This window comes from Fundulus heteroclitus, chromosome 7 (assembly GCF_011125445.2).
Source record: "Fundulus heteroclitus isolate FHET01 chromosome 7, MU-UCD_Fhet_4.1, whole genome shotgun sequence".
Lineage (NCBI taxonomy): Eukaryota > Metazoa > Chordata > Actinopteri > Cyprinodontiformes > Fundulidae > Fundulus > Fundulus heteroclitus.
The window spans coordinates 41,136,546-41,161,957 of record NC_046367.1 but is presented as its reverse complement, the minus strand read 5'-3'; the positions used below and the strand labels follow the sequence as shown (position 1 = coordinate 41,161,957).

The 25,412-nt window shown below is 46.0% G+C and overlaps 1 protein-coding gene across 2 annotated transcripts; it reads left to right on the top strand.

Annotated features, from left to right (window-relative positions):
• Positions 1-6,860: 6,860 nt before the first annotated feature.
• Positions 6,861-24,256, top strand: LOC105938942 (insulin-like growth factor-binding protein 5). Of its 2 annotated transcripts, none has more exons than XM_036139656.1 (4): positions 6,861-7,583; positions 18,705-18,919; positions 19,036-19,155; positions 20,629-20,760. In XM_036139656.1, the coding sequence occupies exons 1-4, from the start codon at positions 7,367-7,369 to the stop codon at positions 20,758-20,760; spliced, it is 684 nt and encodes a 227-aa protein (XP_035995549.1). In that variant the 5' UTR covers positions 6,861-7,366. The 2 variants fall into 2 exon arrangements, with proteins under 2 accessions (XP_035995549.1, XP_012736351.1); XM_012880897.3 differs by lacking the exon at positions 6,861-7,583 and adding an exon at positions 8,681-9,017 and having other exon boundaries at positions 20,629-24,256.
• The last annotated feature ends 1,156 nt before the right edge of the window (positions 24,257-25,412 follow it).

Genomic DNA, 25,412 nt, shown 5'->3' with positions numbered 1-25,412 from the left:
ACCGGACTTTGACTCAGGTTATCTAAAAACATTTCAACAACCTACACTGCAAAAACGGAGCTAAAAATAAGTCACCATTTCTTGAACTTACTGTATTTGTCCTTGATTTGAGCAGGTAAATAAGATGATCTGCCAATGGAATGAGTATTTTGATCCCTAAAATAAGATAATTAGATTTGCTGCACTTGAAATAAGATGACAGAGATGAGTTGTTCCCATTTTAAGTGAAAAAAATCTTATTCCATTGGCAGATCATCTTACTTGCATGCTCAAATCAAGGACAAACACAAAGAAAATTCGACTTATTTTTAGTTTTGTTTTTGCAGTGTATCCAGGAGTCTCTGTCAGTTCTGTCGGCTTGAATCTGAGCAACCTGCAGTCGGTGCGCTGCTGTTTTAAGGACATGGAGGTCCATCCATCTCTGGGGTTTTCAGCATCACGCTGTGGACCAGCTTTGCTGCAATGGACATAATGGATGGAATATTAAAGGTGCATAGTGCATGTTTAGAAGTTTAATATTATTGATTTTCTTTCTCACACAATTGCCTGGCCTGTAAATGAGTTATCCTAGATTTACCGCAGTTGCCTCTATAGTCTGGATTAGTGAGTTCATGAGAGGGTGATTCTGGTCGAATCCTCTGGGTCGTTTGCATTGGTCTCAGCCGAGTGAACATTAACTTTCTTACCTGAGGAAATAAATGTGCCTTTTAAACAAAAGACCTGTGCAGTCACAGCAGCAGATGCTTTTCCTCTTCTCCTATGTATGTGTACAAGACTGGTGTCATTTCAACTTTTCAACAAAGGGGGCAGACGTCTGCAAAAATCCTGGAACTTATGCAATGCTCCTTTAAAGTAAGAGGATCTACCTCGAGATTAGTTAGTTTCCCCTCATCCAGCAGCTGCACGGAGGAAACTTCCAGCAGGACAACGATCCAAACTGGTTCTGGAGTGGAGGAAGCCAGATGAACTTTACCAAGTTGTGTGGTTAAAGGGGAAAGTTGCTAACAGACATTTAACCAAATATCTGTGGTTGTGTTTTCTATATTCCAGGCTGTATATTTAATATTGCCTCTGCAGACTTCAGCATCCAGCTGTTGTTTTTGAAACTCATTGCAGATGTTTGTGGTTGAGTGGTTCCAGCCTGGGAAAGAGAACCGTTCAAATAAATCATTAGAAGAACAAATTAATGTGAGATTCATGCTTATGATGAATGAATGGAAACTTCTGACTGGTGTGTCAACCTCAGCCTCAAACCTCACTGCTTTCTATGAACTTGCTGAGAGTCGGTAACAGCCGCGGGGCTTGTTTCAGAAACAGGAGACGCGTCCCCGGCCGGTGGCATTAAAGGCCGGGACGCGTCCACGACCTTTACCGGAGGATAAAACCCTCACAGCGAGTGTTCCCCCGCTCACCTCTGACCGGCTCTGACGCCTCGAGCATGCTGGACCGCTCTCTGCCGTAGGAAATTATTCGGGACCGCCGTCCATCTGCCGACTATAAAAAGACCGGCACTTGTGAGAGGTTTTACACGGTTGGCTTATCTGGATCTGCAGAGCTCCATCGCTCAGATAAGCCTTCGCACCGACTCACGTTACAACATCCTGCAGGTCTCCTCCTGCTCAGGTCGGGGGCAGTTCACCCTGAGTGGAAAACCCGTAGGGCGCCCGCTTGCTGGAACGCTCCCCGCGCTGTTGACAACAACACTATGGCAACGCCGTCAACTGCGACCAAGATGCAATCCAAGCCCCGGCCAGCTGGACAGTTCTCACCGTTTGGTGAGCTCGCAGCGGACGGATTTAAAACATTTATTATTTTCTGTCAGAAGTGACCTGTGTTTGGCTTTAAGGGAGCCAACCCACATATACAACAAAACCCACAGAGTTTTCCTCTCATTCGTTTAGCCACTGGGTCGGAGTTTGCCGATCCTGATACCAGCGTTTCTGTGTTAATCCTGTGTGCCGTTTGACCCGTTTGTTCTCAACGGCTCATTAAAACCTGAACCACAAACATCTATACTGGAGTCAGTGACAGCGAAGAATGGCCTTGGGAGTAGCATTTTCATAGTAATGAGATATGAAAATCCAGTCAAATTCAATAACTTTGGGTTTACAGAAGTTTGCTTCTTTCTAAACTAGTGAATTGGTGTTCTTCCAGACATTTTTCAGGGCTTTTTTTTCTCTTTTTTTTGGCATTAGACATTTTTCAAACAAAGTGGATAAAGTACAATAAAACTGTGTGTGTTAAAAGGTCGTGTTGTTGATACGGAGTTGGCAGCATGAGGACATATGGCTGAAACCAGATCTGCTGTCTTTGGATTGTCGGGATTAACAAACTTATTTTTATTCGCTATATCAGAGTCATTCCCTGTTTGTGACACAAACCAGGAAGACAAACTCAGAGCCAGCATTCAGGTCGATATCCAGCTCCTGGGAGCCGTCTCAGCAGAACCAAACACTCCAACCAATCACATATCATGTCAGCCTGACGCCAGAAGCTTGTTGATCGCTGGTGATAACGTCTTATGGGGGACGTAAAAGAAGTGGTGCTTTATAAAAATGGTAAATTACCTGTTCTTGCATAGATTTTTATCAAGTCCTGGGCACCACAAAGCGCTGCACACGACATTCACTCATTCACTCTGACCACTGCCAGCAGGCAAAGCAAGTCAAGTGTCTTGCCCAAGGACACAAAGACTGAGATGGTTGGAGAGGGGACTTGAACCAGCAACACCCTAGCTCCAACGCCACTGTCACCCCACTACACAGCAATAAACTGGACTGGAACATAAATCCGACCGTGGTCACTTGGCTGCTGCTGGTCTCTCCAGATCCAGCTTCCTTTATTTGCTTTTCTTTCCTCCATCAAAAGCCTATAAAAGTTATTATTTTATAAATAAACCTCCAAATTTTCTTTACCTGCTGCCGTTCTCTCCTGTCTTGTTGCTGTTGTCTCACTCGAATCTGAGGGACATTCACATTTCTAAGCTGCCAGGAGTGTGACTTTAAATGACAGGTGTAATGAATTAACCTGATTGGATGAAGAGCTGCACCCGCAGGAGAATCTTTAATTAACCAATCAGTGAGGAGCATCGAGTCACATGGAAGCCAGAAGCAGGAAGACGTACATACACACTTATCTGTCTGGCGCCCCCTGGCGTTGAAACATTAAAATTAGGAGACGTACACAAAAAAAAAAAAAACGAAATGAACCCCGTGTGGAACGTGAAGGCTGAAAAATCAAAGGTCCGGCTCATTTTATAAGACACCAAATGTGATAATTGATTTTTACTTTACAATTTATGTTAACTCTGTCTTTGCTTTTCTCCAGCAACTCTGATGGGGAGGCACCCGAGCGCCCGCTATTGACAAGCTGCCACCGTTTGTTTGATGCTACACATGTGAGGCAGACGTGTAACAAGCAAAGAAACACTTAACCAAATGTCAGATAAAATCCGCAGTACATTTAAAGTTGAGCGCCCAAATCTTGCCTTTTGGAGTCCATGCTCCTATAACTATGGTTAAATTGGCCTGTATTTCACTGGATCTGAATGTTGTTTTAGGATTAGATTAAAGTGGAATGAACTTTTGACTGAACTGGGTTCTACATAACTTGATATGAGCTGGACTTGTTGGTGTCTTGAAATTAAAATTAGTTTTTTTTGGAGTGCCTCGCTGTGTTGTCCCACATGCTAGGAAGAACCGCTCGTCATGCAACTCCTAAATGTGTCTGTCGAGCTCTATGAATTGCCGGTTATGTGTCTCTGAGGCGTCCTCTGAGTCCGCCGACCTTCACTAACTGACCGTCAGACGCTCCGGGTGATGGAGCGTCTGATGAATAAGAGAATTATCCCTCCAAAACCGACGATACTACTTTCAGCACACGCCTGTTCCTTCCAAATGAAGCCATGCACATCCCCAGTCACAGGTCTGCATGTGGACTGAATTACATCCACGTCGGGCCGCTCCTTCAGGGCGCTTCAGCTTTGTTCCTCGCTCGCCGTGCTCCGCAGCTTGAATGACACAGAGCAGACGGGGCTTTTGAATTTCCAACAAAGCCAACGGGTTCATTGCCGGAGCCGTGCTGTCTGCTCCCAGCAGATACACACAGCAACACCTTTCTGCGTGTCCTTGGAAGTGGGACTGTTTGTGTGCCTGGGAGTGTTTGTGTTTCGTGGGCCGCTCTTGTGTATACGTAAAGTGACGACTTGATGAAGTGGAAGAGGGGAAAAGTTACGAGCCGCATTCTCTGCGCTTCGTTATTTTCCATCTATGGAGATGAGAGGACGTAAAACGCAAATCCACCTGAAACACATGCGCCGGCAGGCACGCAGCGGCTGAAGCAGAGCTCGCACACACACCAGCACAGCGAGCATTATGAACGCACACGTGTGCACGCAGGGCCTTCCGTGGATCACGCGTGTGCTCTGACAACATACAGACAGGAAGCTCACGATCATTGTTGAACAAACGGCCTGAGAACCGGAGCTGATTGGACGTTCATGGGTGACCATCAAACCAGCTAACAAAGCCAGGAGCTAAAGTTTGCCGCACTGAAAACTGGGCTTGAACATGGATGAAAAATTCCTTTTCAAGTGATTCATTTCTGATTTTTGTTTTGTTTTATTTGATTGTAGCAAACATTTTAATTTATTGTGGGTTTCCTAAGATTCCCTCTGGTTCCAGGGAACAAATATATACCTACAGCCCACTACTACTTAATTAGATGTGTAGCTGCACCTTGACTGCAGTATTTTTGCATCCATAAAAAGCTTCCTTCATCATCCTGGCTGGATGTTTACCCACTTTTCTTAGCAGAATTGGTAGGGTTTGTTTAAATTAGTAGATTTTTCAAGTCCAGGCCTGTTGTCAAAGATTTGGAAACCCTGTTCTGGAAGTTTAACGTTAAGCCTAATGTTATCTTCTGAATCCCAATTAGTGGACATCCCAGCTGGGTCCTGGTTTCAAACATCTAAGATGCTGAATTGAGCTAATGTAGAGGAGTTTCAAAGCAGCGTCCTCATTCATTATTTCTTCCCCTTTGTGCAATGCACCAGTACCAGTAACAGCTCCATCCTGCCACCTCTATGCTTCACAGTTGGACAGATGAAACATTTCCAGTTTAAGAACAGAAATATAAAATCTAAGTTCAGTTACATACATGCATACATTCCCATCTGATCTGAGATTTGACACAAATCAATCACGTTCGGTTTATTATGCCTGTAGTCATATCCACTACGGTGCTCAATGACCATAAATGGCATAGACATTTATACTAAGAACATAATTAAACAGGAAAGGCTAGTTTGAATGTGATTCTTATAATTAAAAATCTGTTTTCCCTTGATGTAAAAGTTTAACTTAGACATATGATTATTTGCAGTTTGCTAACTTCAGGTGATAACAACCCTTTTTAACTACTTTTCAATACAGATGTTACTTTGTAGGAAGAGTCTTACTATGATTGCAAAGGTGGCTGACCCTGGGTGCCCAGAAACCCAGCTATGTCTCTCAGCCTGATCAAGCCTGTGGCGACAGTGGAAAGGAAAGACACCCTTTAAACCATGTACAGTGACAGCAGTTAGAGCAGAACACACAGAAGCACTGATCCAGCAGTACTTTCTATTGTCGAAGGAAAAGTATGTTAATGGCAGCCGTAGCTCCTTTAGTGGCTTTGCCTAGGAGAGAGACAGGGTTAAACACAGGAGGACAAGGCTTTGTCGTCGTGGACAAACAGCTCAGCGTTTGTCTTCTCTCATCAACACACTTCTCTCTACAAGACATTTGCCTTGTCCCATGAGTGCAGCTGCAGATTTCAGGGCGTCCTAAAGAGTTTGGAGCAGGTTATTAATGGTAAGATCTATCAAAATGTGCAGCAGTAACAATGTCACTGGACAACCAAGGGAAATCAGTTTCAGAGGAGAGCATTTAGCAAGAAAACCATATTAATCATAAACGTGATGACCAAGAAAATAAAGCGGCTTTCTCAGGAACAAGTTGTTCTGAGACCTTGGAAATAAAAGTTCAGCAATGGATCTCTGGACTGTTTTGGCTGAGATGGATCCGAGCTGGACTCAGCTGCAGCGTGTTTGAAGAGGCTGGGAAAAGGACCAGTTAAAAGTGACAGATTTATGACTACCACATGCAGGAGCCAATCAGGTCAAAGGTTTCTAAAAGCAAAAAAGGTTGGCAGAATGCAGAGAGGGTTCAGTGATAGTTTCAGGTTTTATTTTTTCATACGAGCACAAATATCCTGCAGAGACGAGAGGAGATGTTTCTGGAGATCAGAAACTGTCCCTGCTATCTACAACCCAGGAAAATAAAGTCTGAACTCAGAAGCAGCAGCATCCGAGGCCCTGGTGGAGGAGTCAAACAAAACTGCCAGGGTGACAGTAATTTAAATGTTCTTTATTTGTTTTGGAGGGGAAAATCTACGTAAATCTGTGCCTTTTCTGGCTACATCTGCAGCAGCTAAGAATCAGTCTGGGAATCCGCAGCATTCGGTGATGCATCCTCTGGCATTCGGATCCCAACACCACCCAGAGAAGACATTCAGACATGAGTTTGCACTTTTGAGCAGCGCAAAAACCTCGCTGGAGCTCCTTTAAGCCAGGAGGATGCCTGAAGGAGGAGGAGGCGGAGGAGAAGGAGGAGGAGGAGGAGGAGGAGGGTGGTGCCGGCTCTGAGGGAGGAACAGATGGATTGATGCATGAATAGATCCGGGGGGAATTAGGATTTGCATTGAGCAAAGAATGGGAGCAGAGGGGAAGAAAAGAGCTGGAACATTGAGTTCCTTCAGTGATCAAAAAGAGCACAATGTACATCTTTTAGCTGCAGAATATTTTCCGTGTAATTTGTCATCGACGCCATGCAGAGATGCATCAATAAGCCCTGCTGCTTTATTGTCCTAATCTCTTCATTATCACCAGAGTTATGTCTCCCAGGATTCTGCCATGCCCCTTAGTTTCTGGAAAGTACTTTTTGTTGTTGTTGTTTTTTTTGGCTTTGCGTCGGAGTCGCTGGACTCATTTGGGACTAAAAGGTTCCCCGTCTGTGCCACTAACAAATGAGTTTCTCTCAGATGTGTCTGCTCAGAAGAAGAGACCTGGCGGGTGACATCAGGGACAGAGGCGAAGGGAGGGAACTGCGAGGAATATCCAGAGGAAAAATCTGCAGATGTATCAATTGTGCTCATGGAAGCTTTGATTTAATTACAGCTGAGGCGAGAACTTTGTATATATGGCCCATCCGTGTTAGGAAATCACATTTAGCAGAGCTCTCCCAAACAGAATGAGTGAAATTATGTAATTACCCAGTCAGTAATTCCACTGAAAAGCAGATTTTGTTTTCTATTCTCTCAGCAAAGCATGGATTACAGCTTTAACTCGGTGTTTAGGGCTGGTAATGTGATAAAACTGTCATTTCTAAGGAATGCGAGGAGGACCGTAACATTGTTAACAGCGCCTTCTAGTGGTTGTCCCAGTCTCCTGTCAGGGAATCATAAGAACAGAGATTCAACTGCAGACTGCACCAGAAAAGCCAGGACTGTCCGGCCAAATGATTTCTCCTCACTTCGCATTACAGGTAGAAACCTTTGCACCGGAGTCTGCAGATAAGCGTGATGTTGATGTGGCAGAGCTGAACACGCTGCACAGATGCATGCATGCATGGAGGCGGTAAAGCAACACATCCCCCAGAGCCCTGCACGTTGCTGCCTCTCCTCTGTGCGCAAAGCAGGCAGCGGCAGAACCTGTTTCCTCTGCGCAAATGTGAGCAACAGGTGCTGCGGAGTTGGTGACTTAGGTTAATTTCCCAAAGAGCAGAGGGCTTGGAGTTCTGGGGAAACAAATGCAATTATTTCACGGATGCAGTTCTTACATAAGCAAGAAAAATCCCAAATAAGTTCCTTTGTGCGCATTTGAAGCTGCACTTTTCCTTTCATTTACACGGGGTATTCCACTCTGACGCATCGCTGCTGGATGCAACAGGGGATTTTCGATCATAACAGAAAATAGTTTTTAACTGAGCCAAGACGATCTGCTTTTTTTTTTTCTTCTTTCTCCTCTTTGTCAGCAAAAGAGTAAAACTCGTAATTTAAATGTATGTTTGGCGGCGCGGGGTGAAACTGTGCAGGTTTGGAGCGGCTCTCCGGCTCCTGGTCGCATCAGTTCAGCCTTCAGGGCGAAACTGTGATCCTCCTCCTGCTTGGCCGCCTTCCAGGCCTGGAACAAGTGCGCCTCCCTCTCCTGCTGCTCCGAGTATTCATGGTCCGGGGTTTGGGGCACGGCACTTTTAAAAAGGCAAGGCAGGTCTCCGGTTGATCAGTCTGCTCAGGAAACTGGTGCTGGAGAAAGTCGGCAGGAGTCCAACCGAAGGAGACAGAAGTTCCGATTTTTCTGCTCGTTTTTCCTCCTGCGGAGGAATTTCTATCCACTGAAAAAAATTATAATAATAACACCTTTGAATCTTTGAAATTAAACTGACTCTGCAGAGAGAGGTCCTGCAGTTAATGTGGGCTTTTTTCTTAGATAGCTGCACTCCTGGATAAAGACTCTTGGCTTTAACTGTAAAAATCGGATTATCTGACTGAGACATTGTGTTCATTAGAGCAGGAGAAGTTTCCCCCCCTCCGCTCCTGGTGTTTCAGCCTTTTCTCGCTGCAACCTGAAGAGACTCCAGCGATGTTGCTCAGCTGCTGCCTCTTGGTCACTTTCATCCTGGGGCTCTCCCGGTGCTCGGGCTCTTACGTCCCCTGCGAACCGTGCGATGAGAAGGCGCTGTCCATGTGCCCGCCGGTGCCGGTCGGCTGCCATGTGGTGAAGGAGCCCGGCTGCGGCTGCTGCCTGACCTGCGCGCTGTCCGAGGGCCAGGCGTGCGGCGTCTACACGGGCACCTGCGTCAAGGGCCTGCGCTGCCTGCCGAGGAGCGGCGAGGAGAAGCCGCTGCACGCCCTGCTGCACGGCCGCGGAGTTTGCACCAACGAGAAGGGCTACAAGCCAGCGGCCGCCGCGCCCGGAGGTAAGAACGGCTGCAAACTGCATGAGGCGGCCACCTCTGCTGCACACAGGGGGGCGTGAGGTTCTGCTTGCTTCTGTCTTTGTGGGTCTGAGCTGTCGCGCTGGCAGATGGTCTGTGGAGAACCTCTTAGCTGGTGCGCACTGCAGAACCACCAGGCGCCCGGTGCGCAGGGATGCTCCTGACGCAGGACAGACTGGGTCGCGTCTCTGGTAGCTCCGCAGGCTGAAGAAGGTCCGCTTCTGAGTTCTGGGTCCGGAGACGAGTGCCGCAGGCGGCCAGAGGAACAAGCGAACTGAGACGCACAGTGGAACTGGCACTTGTAGCTTGTACAGCCGCGCAGAGAACAGGATTTAGTCTTAACAGTTTCCAGTGATAATTCAGCCGTTTACAGTTAAATTGATCATTTTGGATGCAAGAATTTCTGATCTTCACCTACTTGGTACTTTCTCCCACAAAATATGCTGCTGGTTGAATAAATGTGTTGCTAGATAAAAAGTTTTTCACATAAAGAAAAAATGTTATAATGGCAGCAAATGCTTAATGTGACCTATATGATACAAAAACAGATGACACATACATTTTTTTCTTTACAGTTCTGTTGAAAGCAGTTTGATCATTAATACTGAATATAACTTCCCATGTAATGATTTAAATTTGCTCTTTAGTATTTAAATCAATATAATTGCCATAGTCTTCAGGTCTCTAATTGGTTATTAATTAGGCTTTTGCAGCTATGCAACCATCATAACCAGAAGGATGCAACTCTTCCCTGCGCATTTAGCATTATTCCAGAGAACGTGCTGATCTATATTTAGCAGACCTGATACAGCATGTTTTTGAGTTACAGAAACACTGAAGCCTAACCCCCAGAAAACGATCCATTCGTCATTAAAGGGTTATTAATAGAGGCGGCACAGGGGCTGGTTGGTGATGAACGTAGCTGGGAGGGGATCCTCAAATTAAATTCCACCTAGATGTAGCCCTGCTGGACGACTCCTCTAAGGTGGAGGTGATAATGGACGAAGCCTTATTGTCCGTGTCAGTGTGACGCGTGCGGCGGTTTTTAAGGCATGTCTGTTGTGGTTTGTGCGTCTGACCCTAAAGGGAGACAATAATTCCCACACAGCGATCTAACAAGTGTACGTCAGCCCAGTAGTTTTCCTCCTCGCGCGTGAGCCGCCTGTTTTTTTTCCTCCCCCCTTCTTCCTTATTCAGTTTAATGCAAGAGCCGTGACACCGGGCCAGGCTCGTCTGGCTTTAACGGGGACGACTAAGATGCTGAAGAATTGATACAGACTGGGGTTTTTGCAGGCCACCCCTGCGGTGCTGTTTAGAGTCGGATTACCACTAAATCTGCGTGCGTGAGAGAAGAGCGGCAGACTGAGCGTCGCAGCCGTTTGTCTTGAATGATTTAAGGTGTTTCTGCCCAGGAGAGTCGGCAGCCCACGGGCAACTGGATCCAAACGCAAAGGTTGGGCTGATGGAGCCGTCAGGCCGTGGACCTGCTGACTCTCGTAGCCCTAGGTGTTCTGTGGAGAACTGTTATTGTTCTAAATATAACCCCATGTTGTGCAAAGCATCGATCGCTATCTGACACGACGTGAAGGCAGAGCTGCCTGTCAGCGCCTGCATGCACGCGTGTGTGTGTTTGTGTGTGTTTGTGTGTGTTGAGGCTCTTGGGTTCAGCTTGGGCGGGGCTGACTGGGAGTATGCGTGTGCATTGTGGCTTGCTGGTGATGACAACTCTGGCAGTTTTACACTCAGAGACCTTCGGTGTCTGAATGCTCTTGAGGGCACTTCACGGACACGCCGTGTTCCCGAGCCTCAGCCGTCGCCCCCTCGCGCCCGCGGCTACGTGTCGGACGTTTCACGCCAGCAGGCAGGGGTGTCCCGGCCGTTTTAGGGGCGTGAAGGCATTACAAGTTCCATACAGTCCACATGGAAACCCCAAAACAACCCACTGGTCTGAGCTGGTGCTGCTTCTCCCCACCCCTGACAAGGAATAAGTGGGTACAGACGATGGATGGATGGAGCTTGGGTCCATTTAAGTTTTAGCCCACTTCCTCACAACAAGACTCCATTGTTGTCCTCCTCTGGGCTCCTTCTTTTCTCTCCTTCAGCAGTGCTTGGTGCGGGGGTCCAGGAGCATGCCTCCACCTGCCTTTTCCTCACTCTTGAAGTGTCCGGGTGCTGTGTGGACCCGTGAGCCTCTGGGTTCTGCAGCAGTCTGTGTGCAGGACCAGCTGAGCGAGGCAAACAAGGAGGAGGAGGAGCCCCCCACATGAGGCTGCCGAATATCGAGCCGGACGGTTAAACAAAAGCCGGCGTGAGTTCTTCGCGTATTGCACGACGCCGTTGCTTTTGAACGAGACGCTTTGCACGTCCCGGCGGTGCATTAATTCACGTTTTTCCTCCTGCGCTGGGATTCCAGTTGCTTGGTTTGTAAGACACGGGGGGTGGTATGGGCTGTGTCGGCTCTCTGCGAGTGACTCAGGCCCGGGGAAGCGTGCCAACAGATATGACTTCATGGCAGCAGGCCTTATATCCCTGGGGGTTCTGAAAGGGCCTTGTGTTTTAACAGATTTCTCTTTGCCAAGGAACAGAGGATGATTAAGAGGTGGTTCCTAAGGCGGAATGCTTCCCTCGCACGTGGTTCGCAGAGCAACAAGAAACCTGCTGCGGCGTCTTCCTTTAATACTTCATGGGCGTCTCAGCTTTTGTGCAGCTTTCCGGCCCCTCAGCGCCACGCTCGACCCGTCTCGGCTGAAACGTTGCGTGTAGGAGGAGAGGTCGTTCTCGTGCCACCATGTTTTGCCATTAACGTTCGCAGTCATCAGCAAATGAAGTAACTGCAGGCCTCCAAGGTTTACTGTTTGCATGAGGTCTTCACATATGCGCTGTGGTTGCGCCGTTGCCATGTAATTTCTGATCACCATGAAAGAATCGCATGTCATCGCTTACTTTAAAGAAGCTCCTCGGCTCTGAGTGTTACCATCTGCTTTTTCCATGCTCACATCGCTGCTGGCAGCGCCGCTCATGGCTTCGTAGAGGCTGGAGGAAAAAAAAAAAAAAAAAAAAAAACGAGGAAGAGGCTGATTCTCTCTGACTTGCACAGTACATCTAATGACAACCAGTCCGCTGAGCACGCCACGGCTCCAGCAGACATGCCACGTTACGTCCACCACCATCCCTTTAAGGCAGATAGTCGGCCGCACTGAGCCTGGTTCTGTTCTGATGGAGGTCTCGTCGTGTTAAAGTGAAGCCATTCCTTCCCACGGTCGCCACGTGCTTCTTCAGGAGGAGGGGTTGATGGATGCTGTTATCTCTTAGATCGATAACTTTTTATCATTTGGCGTTAGACAACCAGCTCCACGAACCACGCTGTATTATAAATGAGCTGAAGTGGGTTGAATGTAAATGGATCTGAATGGAACTCTGGGATACGGCAGACTTAGACCGAGCTGGGCTGATTTTAATTGACTTTAGACTGAATAAGATTGTTTTTCTTGGTGTCATCTCAGCGTTATTAGTTGCAAAGTGCTTAAAAAAGCTCCTTGCAGCAGCCTTTCATTGCAAAACAACACATTGTATAATGTCACCATAGTCAACAGAACTCAGTTAAAGTCCCTGTTTTTGTGTGTAACCAACCAATTAACCTAACAGTCATGATGGACTTTGGGAGGAAGCCGGAGTACCCAGAGAGAGCCCACACATGCACAGGGAGAACATGCAAACACAAGCAGAAAGAACCCGGGAGTTGAACCCAGGACCTTCTTGCTGCAAGGCAACAATGCTACCAAGTGTGGCACCATGCTGTCCTTCAGCGTGCTATTTTATCTTTTAGGATTTACAAAAAGATTTTATGCGCTCAGATTAGGAGCACTGGAGCAGCTTTTAGATGCTTCCCTTCTCCAGCTCGTTAGCCGGCCTCCACAGAGCTGGTAGACTGATTACGATGTGTTAGCGTTAACCCTTCGTCCTCAGAAATGTCATTTCAGAGTGTAAACGCAGAAAATCGTGACATGTTTGAATTCGACACACGTTTGATTACGAAGCCTTCCCTCTGTGCATCTTTCACCGGTGAAGTTCGTGAAAAGATTCGGAAGAGCCGTTAAACTGGGCGTCTTTGTCTCGCTTGTGTTCAGCAATCGGCCTCAAACATCTACAGTTAATGCGACGCATGCAGCCACCGCTTTCCTCTGCAGAAAAATGCCAAAGAGCGTTGCATGATGGTGAAGCTGTAGATCACATCTTCAGTTGCAGAAATTTTAAATGTGCAACAGGCTTTTTTCTGGCCGGGTTCCTGCTTGCAGCATCATGTCTTCAGCTTACTGGTCGCCAACACCTGCCCTGCTGGCGGCAACAGCTGGAAAGGAATCAGCCTCCTCTGCATTTTGGGGCTTATAAAAACGATGGCGCGTGCGTCTGACCGGATCTGCGCGCCGACCGCTGAACCGCCAGCACCGGATCAAGAGCGAGCTCAACAAGCGGACGGAGAGGCTCCGATTTCTCAGGATTTGGGGGAACGTGTCGACTCCATGTTGAGTATTTTGCTCAAAGTCCATCCTTGCGCATCCAGGAGCGCTCGGCCGTTGCGAAATAGCTGCCTCAGAGTCAGAAAGCCGTCACACCCAGCAATTGTGCTGTGGTGATGGTGACCCAAAAAGACGTTGCATGCATGCGTGCGGCTTGTAGAAAACCCAAACCCAAATATGGGACAAGACCTCAGACCAAAATTAGCAATGTACAGTAGAGCAGCCATGCGCCGGGCCCTGATATTTAACTTCTGCAGAGCAGAACCGAGCCTTCCCCGTCCCATGAAAGCTGTAAACAGGCCCTGCTTGCTTACCTATAGGAGCATTTCCTTCTTGGAAAAACATTGCATCCTCTTATAAGCCCTGTTTTGAAATTTATGATCCTTGAATTGTTCTTGTTGCTATTTATAGCGTGCATTCAGAAAAGCAGGAAACTTTTTGATTGCATTGGACATATTCTGCGCTCACAATGCTGCGGGAAGAGTTATTTCCTGCACATTCAGACGCTGGTTGAGAACATTCACGAGGCCAGACAACAGAGGCTCCTGTGACGACAGGGCGAGCGGCTCTCATGGTGCAACCTGATTCACAGCACAGCTTTTCGACCATGTTTTTTTTTCTTCAGCTTTCTGAATTCTTGCTGTGGAAGCTATTGCAGTGTTTTTGATCCAAACTAGCATGTTGTCCCATTTTCAGTCACATTTTAACATGCGTGGGGATCAAAGAGACGCCTCCTTTCATCCATAGTCCTCTGCAGCAGTCTGACCTGTCTTTCCTTTCTATAGAGGTTCCTTTCAAGGAGCAAAACTTCTTGTGAACTTGTAAAATAGGCAGATCAAAAGTATTTTGTAAGAGCTTTCTGATTTTTATGTTACATTACCTGATAATTGTGAACTTTCTTCAGTATTTGCTTGTTAAGGCACTCCACTTTCATCTAACACAAACATATGTTTCTCTACTAATTGCCTGTTGTGACAACATTAATAATCTGTGATTTTATAATGATTTACACCAATTAGGCTTAACATGGGTGGGGCCTCCTTTTTCTCCTCCTGGGTGCCTCCCTCTGGAGGATTTCCAGGTAGGTCCCACTGGCAGGAGACCCAGAACCTACTGGAGGGGCTATGTATCATTTCTGGCCTGGGAATGCCCTGGGATCCCCCAGAAGGAGCTGGAAAGTGTCACAGGGGAGAGGATTGACTCAGTTTTCCTTCTACACCTCATTACCACGACGAGTCAAATCTCAGATAAGCAGAAGAAAAGGGATGGACACCTGGACATTTGTATTTGGCCCCATCTGGACCTGTTGACCCGTGAAATATGACCCCTGACCAGACTAAAATAACTCTGAGGGACCTCTCGCTGGTCAACATTATTTCCTGGAGTCACATAAACACACTTATGTTACTGGAGACCACTAGAATATTGCTTTAAATTGGCTCTTGCCATAGTACAAGACTTTTCTCCCTGAACTTGTCCTGTTTCTCTGTTTTTTTTAAAACAGCGTGTAAAGTCATTGAGTTCTAGCCAAGAGGTCTCACTCCTCCTCGTTTTCCACATTCGTTTACGTGAGTTCAGCCATTTTGCATCAAGAGCAGTCGAAGCCCGACCAACTGGACACATTAGGGGACATCCGTGTCCCTTAAAATATAATAACAGAGCAAATACTGGATCCATGCAGTTTTTAGCAGATGCAGTTATGCAAACAGGGATATGGTGGCGCCGCCTGATATTGGACGTACAGAGCAGCCTGACATATCAGGTTGATATGTTAGTAATAATTAGTAGTTTAGTCGTTTCTGGATGCATTGAGGAGATTTATTATTACCTGCTCCTACCCAACACTTTGATCAACCTCCTTGTTTAGGTCAGCCGGTGCGGGCCTGTTCTCAGCGACTGGCACGGCCCGGCTGGGTCTCCTCCCTTCCTGCTCCACTAGCGTCAGCCTTATCAGCCTCAAGCCTTCAAATATTCAGCAGCGGCGGCACCACGGTGCTGCGGGATGGTTTACTGTCATTGTCCTTGCCGTACCACAGGCCCCTCCGGCTCGTTTATCTCCGGCCTCCGTAGACGAGATTAAACAGCACCTCTATTCACTGCTGTCTTACATCTGGTGAAGATGTAATTTCAGAGGCAGCGCAGCCACTGACCAAATCAAAGGAGGGACACGACGATCTGGGGGTAACGCTCCAAAAACCCGACGAGAGGTGGGAGAACTGGCCCTTTTTTTTCCATCCTGATGCTTTAATTACATCGGCAAAGATGCAGCCGAGAGAAAAATCCCAAAGAGCAGAAGCTTGTCTTTCGTTCCTGGACCTCTGCCAATAAGGAACTTGGGATATTCATGAGGCCTAATTGTGTGCAGATGTTAATTTTTAAACAGAAAAGTATCAGGTGCACCACTTCTCGACCTCGTCCTAATGAAATGTGGAGCTCAACGAGACGAGGAGGGAGGCAGCAACAGCTTCAGGCTTGGACGGATGAAGGGACTGCACATGAGTCGGCTCTCTTGGCTCGGGTTCAGCGTCTTGGCTGAGTTTCAGGAGTTAAACCAGACCCTTTAAGCCTCCTTTACAAGCTCGGTACCCGTAGCATGGAAAAACTGAGTGTTTCTGTCCTGCTTTTTTTAAATTGACATGTTCCTTAAAGTTACTGAGTTGTGTGTAATTTATGGCTTTATTTGTTCTGCTGCAAATGAAATTACACATGAAACAAGAATGCATTGTAAAAAAAAAAAAAAAAAAACACAGACCCTGTTTTCAGCAGCACGTTTTACGGCCAAATATGTGGCATTTCAATCAAAATTATTGGACTGTAGAGCAGAAGTAATGAGTTTTTCCACAGTGGTCACATGCACGGCGTACGGAGGAATGTTTGAAGTATTTATTTATAGGGAGCAACAGCCTGGCAGTCTGAGCGGGGAGACACAAGGACGCATCTAAACACGAACCGGGGCCTGCCAAGTCATGAGTTGTTAGATTAATTTCAAAGAGACGGGGAGCGCAACGCAGGAGCCAAGACCCAATTCTGGTAATCAACCTGCCCTCCCCCTCCAGCCCTGCCCTCCCCTCCCCTCACAAAGACTCCCAGACGCTCACGCTGTGTCAGGCTCTCTGAACGATAAATTCTCAGAGCGCTCGTTGCGTCTCGGCGCTCGCTGTTCCGCCCCGGCCGTCGCGGAGCGGCTCGGCCTGTCGAATAACGCTTCCCGACGCGCTTCCTCCGTGTGGAAGCTGGTTTGTGTTTCTGCTCCTGGGTCTGCAGTCCTAGCATTCCTCTCTGGTTCTGCGCGTCTGGCTCGGTGCACCACATCGGCGGATAAATATAACCAGGGTCATCCGCTGCCACCGTCGCTGCAGCCAGTTGGGGCCTGGCAGAGGTCCCCACAACAACTCTGCACTTCTGATCCAGCTAAGCCAGAAGGAGTTGGGGGGGGGGGGGGCTAAGGGGGGGTGACCTCTTTCTGTGGCCTCAAAGAACCCCTGGCTGGGGGTCCAGGCTTAAGAGGCTGAGCCCCATAGAGGGGCAAAGGGGGCAGGGGTGAGGCTCTTGGACCTCTGAGAGTACAGCGCCCTCTGGGCAAACTGGAACCGTCAATGATACCAGCATTAAATGTGGGTTGTTTTACAACCATGGGTCTCCGTTTGATTCGCAGCTCAGATAGCAAACCTTTTCCAGACGAAGCGACACGTCGGTTCTCCCAAACTGCAGGAGGCCTGTTTGTTCAGCATATCTCCATAGACGCGTCTACTCATTAGTTTATCCTCTAATCCCGATGGCACGACACCCAGCCTGACATGTTTGAGTTTATTGTGGATTTATAAATACACAACAGACTCAAATCTAGTCGTACACCCCCCACCAATCCCCGGCTGAAAGTCTCTAGCGAGCTGCACCTCAGCCAGCCCCTTCCTGGAGGCATCAACCCGCCGCTGGCATCATTCTGGCTGGATGGTTGAGATACGATGACTTTTCTTGGCAGAAGAGAGAGTTCAGATAAACTGGTTGGTTTTCTGGCGCGGTTCTGGCTTTTAAACATAGTCCATACTTTTCCAACATGGTCTATGCTGAAGTTCTTGGAGAGGCGATCCGGACGCCTAATGTTAACCTGCTTTATCGACCAGTTTGGATGTTTGGTTAGGATAATGCAAACGCTGAACTTAAGGTGAGATTAAAGAATCTGGAGGCAGTCCTCCTTCTTCAGTATTTCAATCACATCTTGCCAGAGACCAGCTGCCCCCAATGTGCTAGACGGTATGTTTACTGTTCCTAGGATTGAAAACCTCATCTGAACTCATCAAAGCCAATCTCCTTCTCTCCTGACCCAACCCCTCTTTCCCAGAACACATTTGTTTTGTCCATGCAGCTGCCGGCTTCAGTCCAGCTTGAAGGTTTTTGATGTTGGGGCACCTTTCACCTCTCAGTCCATGCTACATCCAGTATCCTTTTGTTTAGGGGGGCAGTTTAGGTTAGATGGTTGAATATTGGACCCAGTTGGGTATTCCAACAACATAAGGATCACAAACACACGTCCAAAAACAGGTTCTTGTTTCTAAAGCAGCCTTTCCAAACCTCAGCTCTGCTGAAATGCACACACTATGCTTCAAACAGGTCTCTGCCATTAAAGCAACCAGTTTAAATGAACGCTTTCCTCTTTTTTTTCCCCGGCCAGAACTCTGCCAAGAGGTTGTTGGCCAACATGCGGCTCGATAAGAGACATTGAACCTAATGGGTTTATCTTCTTTTGGGTGGGAAATCCAGTCTCACCTTCACTAGAAATGTCTGCTAAGACCGAACTTTGAGAAACGCTGCCTGTAACAGTTCTGTCGCAGACAGCTGGAACAGTAGACGTGTTATGTTTATGTAAACACAAAATAATGTTGGATGAATTCTGTTTTTGCGTGCCGTTTATTGTCATGTTGCATAAAAAACAGCAAAAAAAGCAGCACTTAAAGAGCAAATGTTTCCCCTAAAGGGGACGTGATTCTTGATTATTGGGTTTGCACCGTCAGGATGACAAAGATGCATTATTTCTACCCTCAGTAACCATATGTTTATGGTGCATTTGCAATCTTGCATCTTTAACTTGGTGTCTGCACATGAACATGGAAAACTGGGATGTAACCGCCCTTTGTTTTGTGTCGTCCTTCAGATCGGGAGACCCGGGTGGACGTGGACGCCATGACTCCAGAGGTCTCGAGGGTGGTCCAGCAAGCTAAAGTGCCGCTCCATCCAAAAGACGTCGTGACCAGTAAAAAATTGATCGCAGTGCACAAAGAGAATAAGAGGAAGCTTAACAAGCAGCTCAACTTTGGCTCCACCATGGATTACTCCCCTATGGACATCGACAAGCACGAGCCTGAATTTGTAAGTTCTGTTGTTGGGAATCTCAACATGGATTTGGCTTCTGTCATCATCTGAAATGTGAAGGACTTAAAGGTCAGGATCTCTGTTTTTAACTCTGCTGCATTATTTTTCTGAAGGGTCCCTGTCGGAGAAAACTGGATGGGATCATCCAGGGGATGAAGGACACTTCTCGGGTTATGGCCCTTTCTCTGTACCTTCCCAACTGTGACAGAAAAGGGTTCTTCAAGCGCAAACAGGTGGGTTTGATCATTTAAACCATTTGCTCCTTACCAATCAGACCCCCCCCCCCATAACTTAACGACACAAAATTACCTAGACGTTTCTAATCTTTTCTTAATTTTTCTTATTAAAGATGGGCTCCATTTTAAACGCCATATCCTTGCTATATCTGGTATAATCATTGCATTACCTTTCTGCTCAGATGCTCTGAACCAAAAGGGCTAAGAATTGAGGAGCATGATTAAATGAATAATAATTAATTTATAATTTACAGGGTGCAAGGTGTTTAAAAGTTAACAGCACTGGTAACCATGCTTTTTATCCAATCAAACCTTTTGTTTAATGCCGGAAAATATACGTTTACGCCACGAGGAGAAGCAACCTCCACACAGAGAGGCCCTGGCTGGGATTTGAACCCACGACAAGGCAACAGTAGTAACAATCGCACCACCATTTATTTCCCACGTGGCTCCAAACAATAACGTTTGATTCAGTGGTTTGACGTAGCAGCATGAGGATGCATCCGCCCTACATGGTGCAAACCACCATAGGAACCTCTATACGTCCATAAAGTTCTGGCGAAGGTTTCTACGGCATCATTTACTTCATCTACTGTTTGGACCGACTGTTGGACGCTCCGGGCGCTGCAGTTCCACTTATGCCCTCTAGTGGCGGTTCTAGAAATGCATTTGAAACGATTTCCCTCCGTCCTCCGCGCTGCATGTGGACCGTATTAGGTTGAATTTGGCTGCTGGTTATTTCACCTCCGTCCCGTTTCGTTCCCTTTGCAGTTCTGATCTTTTTGGATATGACATCATGATGTCGTCTGCTAGACATTTCACATTGACCATGTGTTAGTTGGTTCCCACTAGGGGCTCATTTTGTACTACAGCTGATTTAAGGTGTTAATATCCACACAGTCTAATTAAGGAAATGTAGTCGTATCAATGTATGTTGTTTTGCTTTGATCAGCAGGCAATATCTGGTCCAATTGCGGTTCAGAACAGCAATTAATGAGCAAACTGTCCAATACAACATTTACAGTAATATAGTAAATAGACTTAACTTACTTGTGATATTTAAATATTTCTAAGATCATTTATATCTGTATTTGCTGAATATATTAAAAATACCTAAATACTACCCCATAAGCAATAGTTCAGGGTCACGGTTATGCAATGATTATTTTTGTATGGAAGTAGGAAAGGAACCAATAGCAATGCGTTGCTATGAAGTGGAGCAATGAATTGGTCAAAATACCATTCCTGGGTGCCTTACCTTTGTTTTATTAGTTTATTTTAAATTGCTGAGTTCAGAGTTGGAGGTAAAAATGCAGGATGGGATTCAAAGCCCTGTTAATATGTACAGAAGTTCTTAGTTTTGACCCACGTTGTTTAAGTGAGACATTTTGGCTCTTTGTGCTTTTTTATGATGCAACGTTTTATTTATCTGTTCCCAATAAAACTCTGTGCCGTTCTCTGTATTTGCAGTGCAAGCCGTCCCGCGGCCGCAAGCGGGGCATCTGCTGGTGCGTGGACAAGTACGGCATCCAGCTGCCGGGGACGGACTACAGCGGCGGGGACATTCAGTGCAAAGACCTGGAGAGCAGCATCAACGAGTGAAAGCGAGGGGGGGGAAGAAGGAGGAGGACCGTCCTCATCCCCCGTCCCCTTCCCTCATCCTTCCCCTACCCTGTAACCGTCACATGACCCAGGGCCCACGCATCTTCTCTGAATCACACCTGTATGCTCCGCCCTCCGCTCACAACCAGACCTTTCTTTCTTTTTTTTTTTTTTTTTTACTGAACTGAAAAACAAGAGGAGAAAAATTCAGACGAAAAGAAGCAGGCTAGAAAGAAAAAAAAAAGACTAATGTTTTGGTCTTCTCTGAATCAGGAGACCGCTTTGGGAGCCTGGCTGCATGAAAACCTGCAGAATCAGCTTCATGCTGCAGAGCTGATAATTGGCCGAGAAATTCATTTTTTTTTTGTCTATCTGGGGGGTGGGGGTTGTTTTTTATCAGAGCACTTATAAAAAAGGGGATCCTGTTTAGAAATGTAAACCTGTGTGTGAATGTGTGATGCCTTGGTGTATTACAGAGCGAGCCTATTTCAGAAAAACAACAGAAGAATGTTATTTTTTTTCCTCTTTTGTTCGATTTTTCTCTAAACGAGAACGGCCGGCGCCTGACGCGGTCGCGGACCCGGCCTTCCTCTCTAACGTAACGAATGTCTTTGGGGACTCGGAGCATTCAGACAGAGTAGATGGTCACAGACGAACATATGTGAGCGGCTCTTCGACCATTTAGCTAGCCTGACATGCCAACTGTGCCTAATCGAGCAGACACTGCCAGGCAAGGCGCCACGCAGCTCTGCTGGTCAAATCAAAGACTCTCGGCTTCAGCAACGGGAAGCGAGTTTGATTTTTCCGAGTTGGGATTTTTATTTTATTTTTTTTTGGGGGATCAAACGTGCCGTTCGGGCCGGTTTCCTCCCTTATCTGACTGTTTTATTTTTGTTTTTGTGTTTTTTTTTGTTTGTGCTGATTTCTTTGCCTTCAGTGAAGTAAAAATACTGCCCTACTTATTGAGCCATGTTTCCCCCTCAGTACAACGTATTCATGGTGTATTACATTACTTTTAAATATACTTACTGAGTGTTGTTTTCCCTGTAGAAAAAGAAAAAAACAGATCATGTAAATGTGCTTGGAGACAAAGAGGAGGACTTTTGCCTGTAAAGAATTGGAAAGTGTCCCGGTCAGAGAAAGCTGCCTCCTCTCAGTTTTCTGCCTTTATCTCAGTGGAGCACCATGAAAACATGACGTGAGCAGGTCTTGGGACCCGTTTTTCCTCTCTCTGTGCCTTCCTACAGACTTAGACTTAAATGCTGACTTGAAAGCGATATTTGTTTTGTTTTTTTTTGGGGAGGGGGAGAGATATTCAGACGAGGTTCAAGAATTTAACTGAGTAAAAAAAAAAAAAAACGATGAATGTGGTCGGTCCCTTAAATTCAGTCCATCTCCGTTAGCGATGTCAGCGTTGTTCAGTACCTTTCTGGACGGGAAACAGCCGTCGAACCTCCTCTTCCTTTGACAATCTAATAAGCTAAGATTCTCACTTTTTTTTTCTCTTTATGTGAATGCCAATGATCGACAGGGAGTTAGACGGCAAGCCGAGGAATGTCCGGGAGTTGCTTGTTGTGCGAATACGAGAGAGAATGTGTTCATCCAGGGGTGCTGTGCAATGGTCCTCAGTGATTCCTCATTCCTTTGAGTTTTTGCTTTTAAACACTCGGAATCTCTTGAAATCGCTAAAACTAGTTATAATGATTCATTCTGGAGGTCTTCCAATGTGTTTTTTCTTTCCAAAGGTCAGTTTGCCCCTTCAGCAGTTCATTACATACGTAATAATTTACATTTCTTTACTTGACAATGTGGAGATTAATACTCATAAACATCAAATTATTGAAAAAAATGTATATGTATATTATTTTCTGCAGATTTTATTTGCTATTTATTTCCATTGTCCCGATTTGGGCCAATTGATTTCTATGAAATATGACAGATCGTGACCCCCGATTAAACCAAAATAACTTAGTCTCCTGCTGGTGCACAACCTCTATTATAGATTATAGACAAATTACCTTTTGTTTGTTGACATTTTGGTCGTTGAATTTGGTGCAAATTGCTCCAGGATAGGTCTGAAGTGCTGGCCAAGCTCAGGTTTGAGAAGTTGGACAGGAAAAAAAACAAAATAGTTTTACATATGGGGCCCTTAATGGCAGGAAATATGCAGAAAAATGGGCCCCATATGGGCGTGATTGAAAGTTGCAGTGTGCCTCCATGCTGGTATGGGTTTAAAACAGGATTTTTAGATATTTTGAACTGGTTTATCGTTTAAAACCCAGCTAGGACCTACATTAGGCTTTCCCAAGGCTTTTGCGGATAGGGACTGTTTTTAATCAATCCAAGTGGACCAAGAAGCTCATTGTTGAAGCTCAGGTCCTCTTGGTACCCATCCAGGGCAAAGGACATGATGTAAGCTTCCACCGGTCATTGATCAGGTTCTGGATGGAAAATGTTTTACAAAAGAGCCAACATCTGTCAATCTGAACCGATTTAAAGGAGAAGGCCTAACTGTATGCAAGCAAAATCTCCAAAAATGAGGGGTGGTTTAAAACTTTTGCACAGCACCGGACCTTGCTTTGTGGTTGTGAAAACCAAACCAAGGCTCCAGATCCCAACTCCACGTATTAAGCAAAGCAGCTTGCACTTATTTCATATACTCACTATAGATCCTGATGCACGACGACACCCTGAGATGTGGTTTCATGGCGTCCCCCGAACCACGAACTAAACTACCGCGAGCGTACCTTTCTGAAACCATGTTTCGAAGGCCGCGTCAAAGTGACAGGGGCCGCTGAAGCCCATGCCTGGGAAATTTGGACTGTAGCAACACCGCAGGGATGACAGCTGATACAGAGAAGGCGGCGGGAGGAAGAGCGAGCGAGCGAACGAGCTAGCGCTGTGGTCACTATTAGGGCTTAGCCACTTTCCCCACGAGGGAGTCACCAATTTCACCACCTTAGATCCAGTTAGTGAGACAGAAACGAGGAGTCTGGGACGTCTGGGGAATTTAACGCTGCAACCGGCAGAGATGAAGTTTTTCTTTTAGCTCCTCTAAGTGAAAAAAAAAAAAACACCATCAAAGATTTCATCTCTTGAAGATGCGTTGAGAGTTTTCTGCCCCGGATTTCCCATCTCCCGCTTGGTTTAAACTCATATTTCATTATTCAGTAGGACAGTTAACAAGAGTACAGCTTGTTTGTTCAGAGTACATAGCAGTTTTTTTGGTTGTAAGGAAACAATTGGTCTTAATAATTTGGTGTTCTCTGGCTTGGGAGACAGACCCATCGGTGGCAGCGGGAAATATTGATCAGTATTTGGAGCAACATAAGACAAATACAGAAAAAAAAAAAAAAAAAGCTGAAAAAAATCTCAAATTATTAAAGTGAGTATCACTTTGTAATATTTATTCAACTTGTAATTTATGTACTCTTTAACCTTTGTCTTTTTTGTAATGACAAAGCATTTATTTAAATAAAGTTATGTATTCATTGAAGCCCTCTGGTGACTGGTCTTTTGTCTGTGTGTGTGTGTGTGTGAGAGCTGTTAAAATTGGCTTTAGATGTGCCGTTTGTATGGGAATCGTCCTGATTGTCAGCACCGCTTAATCTCTGAGGCACGAGCTGTTAAACCTCTTAGAGGCGTAAGTCTGAGGCGCCTCAGGATCCCATGCAGCATGCAGGATGTGGCATTATAAAGCCTGACCTGAGGCCGAGTCACCTGGTCTGCCTGAATGAGGCCTGAATGAGGCTTCATGTTGTCCTGAGAAAAAAAAAACAGCCTAGGTTATCTCTGACAGGCCGGTTTTTCCAGCAGATGATTAAAAACCTCCAGCCCATTCAACACCAAATGCAAAAAGACTTCATCTCTAAAGGGGCCTAGACTTTATGAACGCCTGTAACTCTCTGTAGGTGCCTACAAAGATTTTCTGATTAAATTACCACATCCAGTTGGCTTATTATATTTAATTTCTGTGTTTTACACTTAGTTTTATCTCCGATTGTTGGTAATTGAGCTGCTTTTGTGTATATTTACATTTTGCAAAGAGTAAACGAGGAGAAGCAATGGAGCCGAGTCACTTTACTGTGAGGATGTTCTGCTGGATCTTACAGTAGCTGCATCGGTTCTCACCATCTTGCTCTCTGATAGCTTTGCGGTTCTGCCGGCAGATGACAACAACAATGTTTATGTCTGCTGATCGCAGCCGCCGCAAAGTTTTTTTCAGGCTCAAAAAAGGACTACGTAAGCACTACCAGGACAAACATGCAGCGTACATTGTTATATTTGTAGAATGAATAGATGTCTTTGGGTGTTTTTTGCAGTCATGGTACGTGACTGGGCCCCTTACATCTGTAAGATAAAGGAAAAATTAAAACTTTTCTGTCAGAGCTGGAAGACCACACAAACAGCTTAAATCATCCTTGAAGTCTACATTTTTATTCCAAGAGTTTTGCGTATATCACTGTTAGGTGTGTGGACCCGCCTCTCATCAGCACCAGTACTTCCTTCATACTTTCCAAGGTAACACCTTAACTGTGCATCGATGCATTCTTCAAATGAAGACTGAAAGCGAGTGTTGTTCCATATATCAAAATTAGTGCAATCTATAAAAAGAAAAAAAGACTATTATATGCCTCATTTTATTTCTGTTT

Excerpts from the sequence above, each read along its gene's own strand:
- LOC105938942 (XM_012880897.3), top strand. The coding sequence starts at position 8,681 with ATGTTGCTCAGCTGCTGCCTCTTGGTCACTTTCATCCTGGGGCTCTCC. Across the intron at positions 9,018-18,704 it reads AGCGGCCGCCGCGCCCGGAG|ATCGGGAGACCCGGGTGGAC; the intron begins GTAAGAACGGCT and ends GTCGTCCTTCAG. Across the intron at positions 18,920-19,035 it reads ACAAGCACGAGCCTGAATTT|GGTCCCTGTCGGAGAAAACT; the intron begins GTAAGTTCTGTT and ends ATTTTTCTGAAG.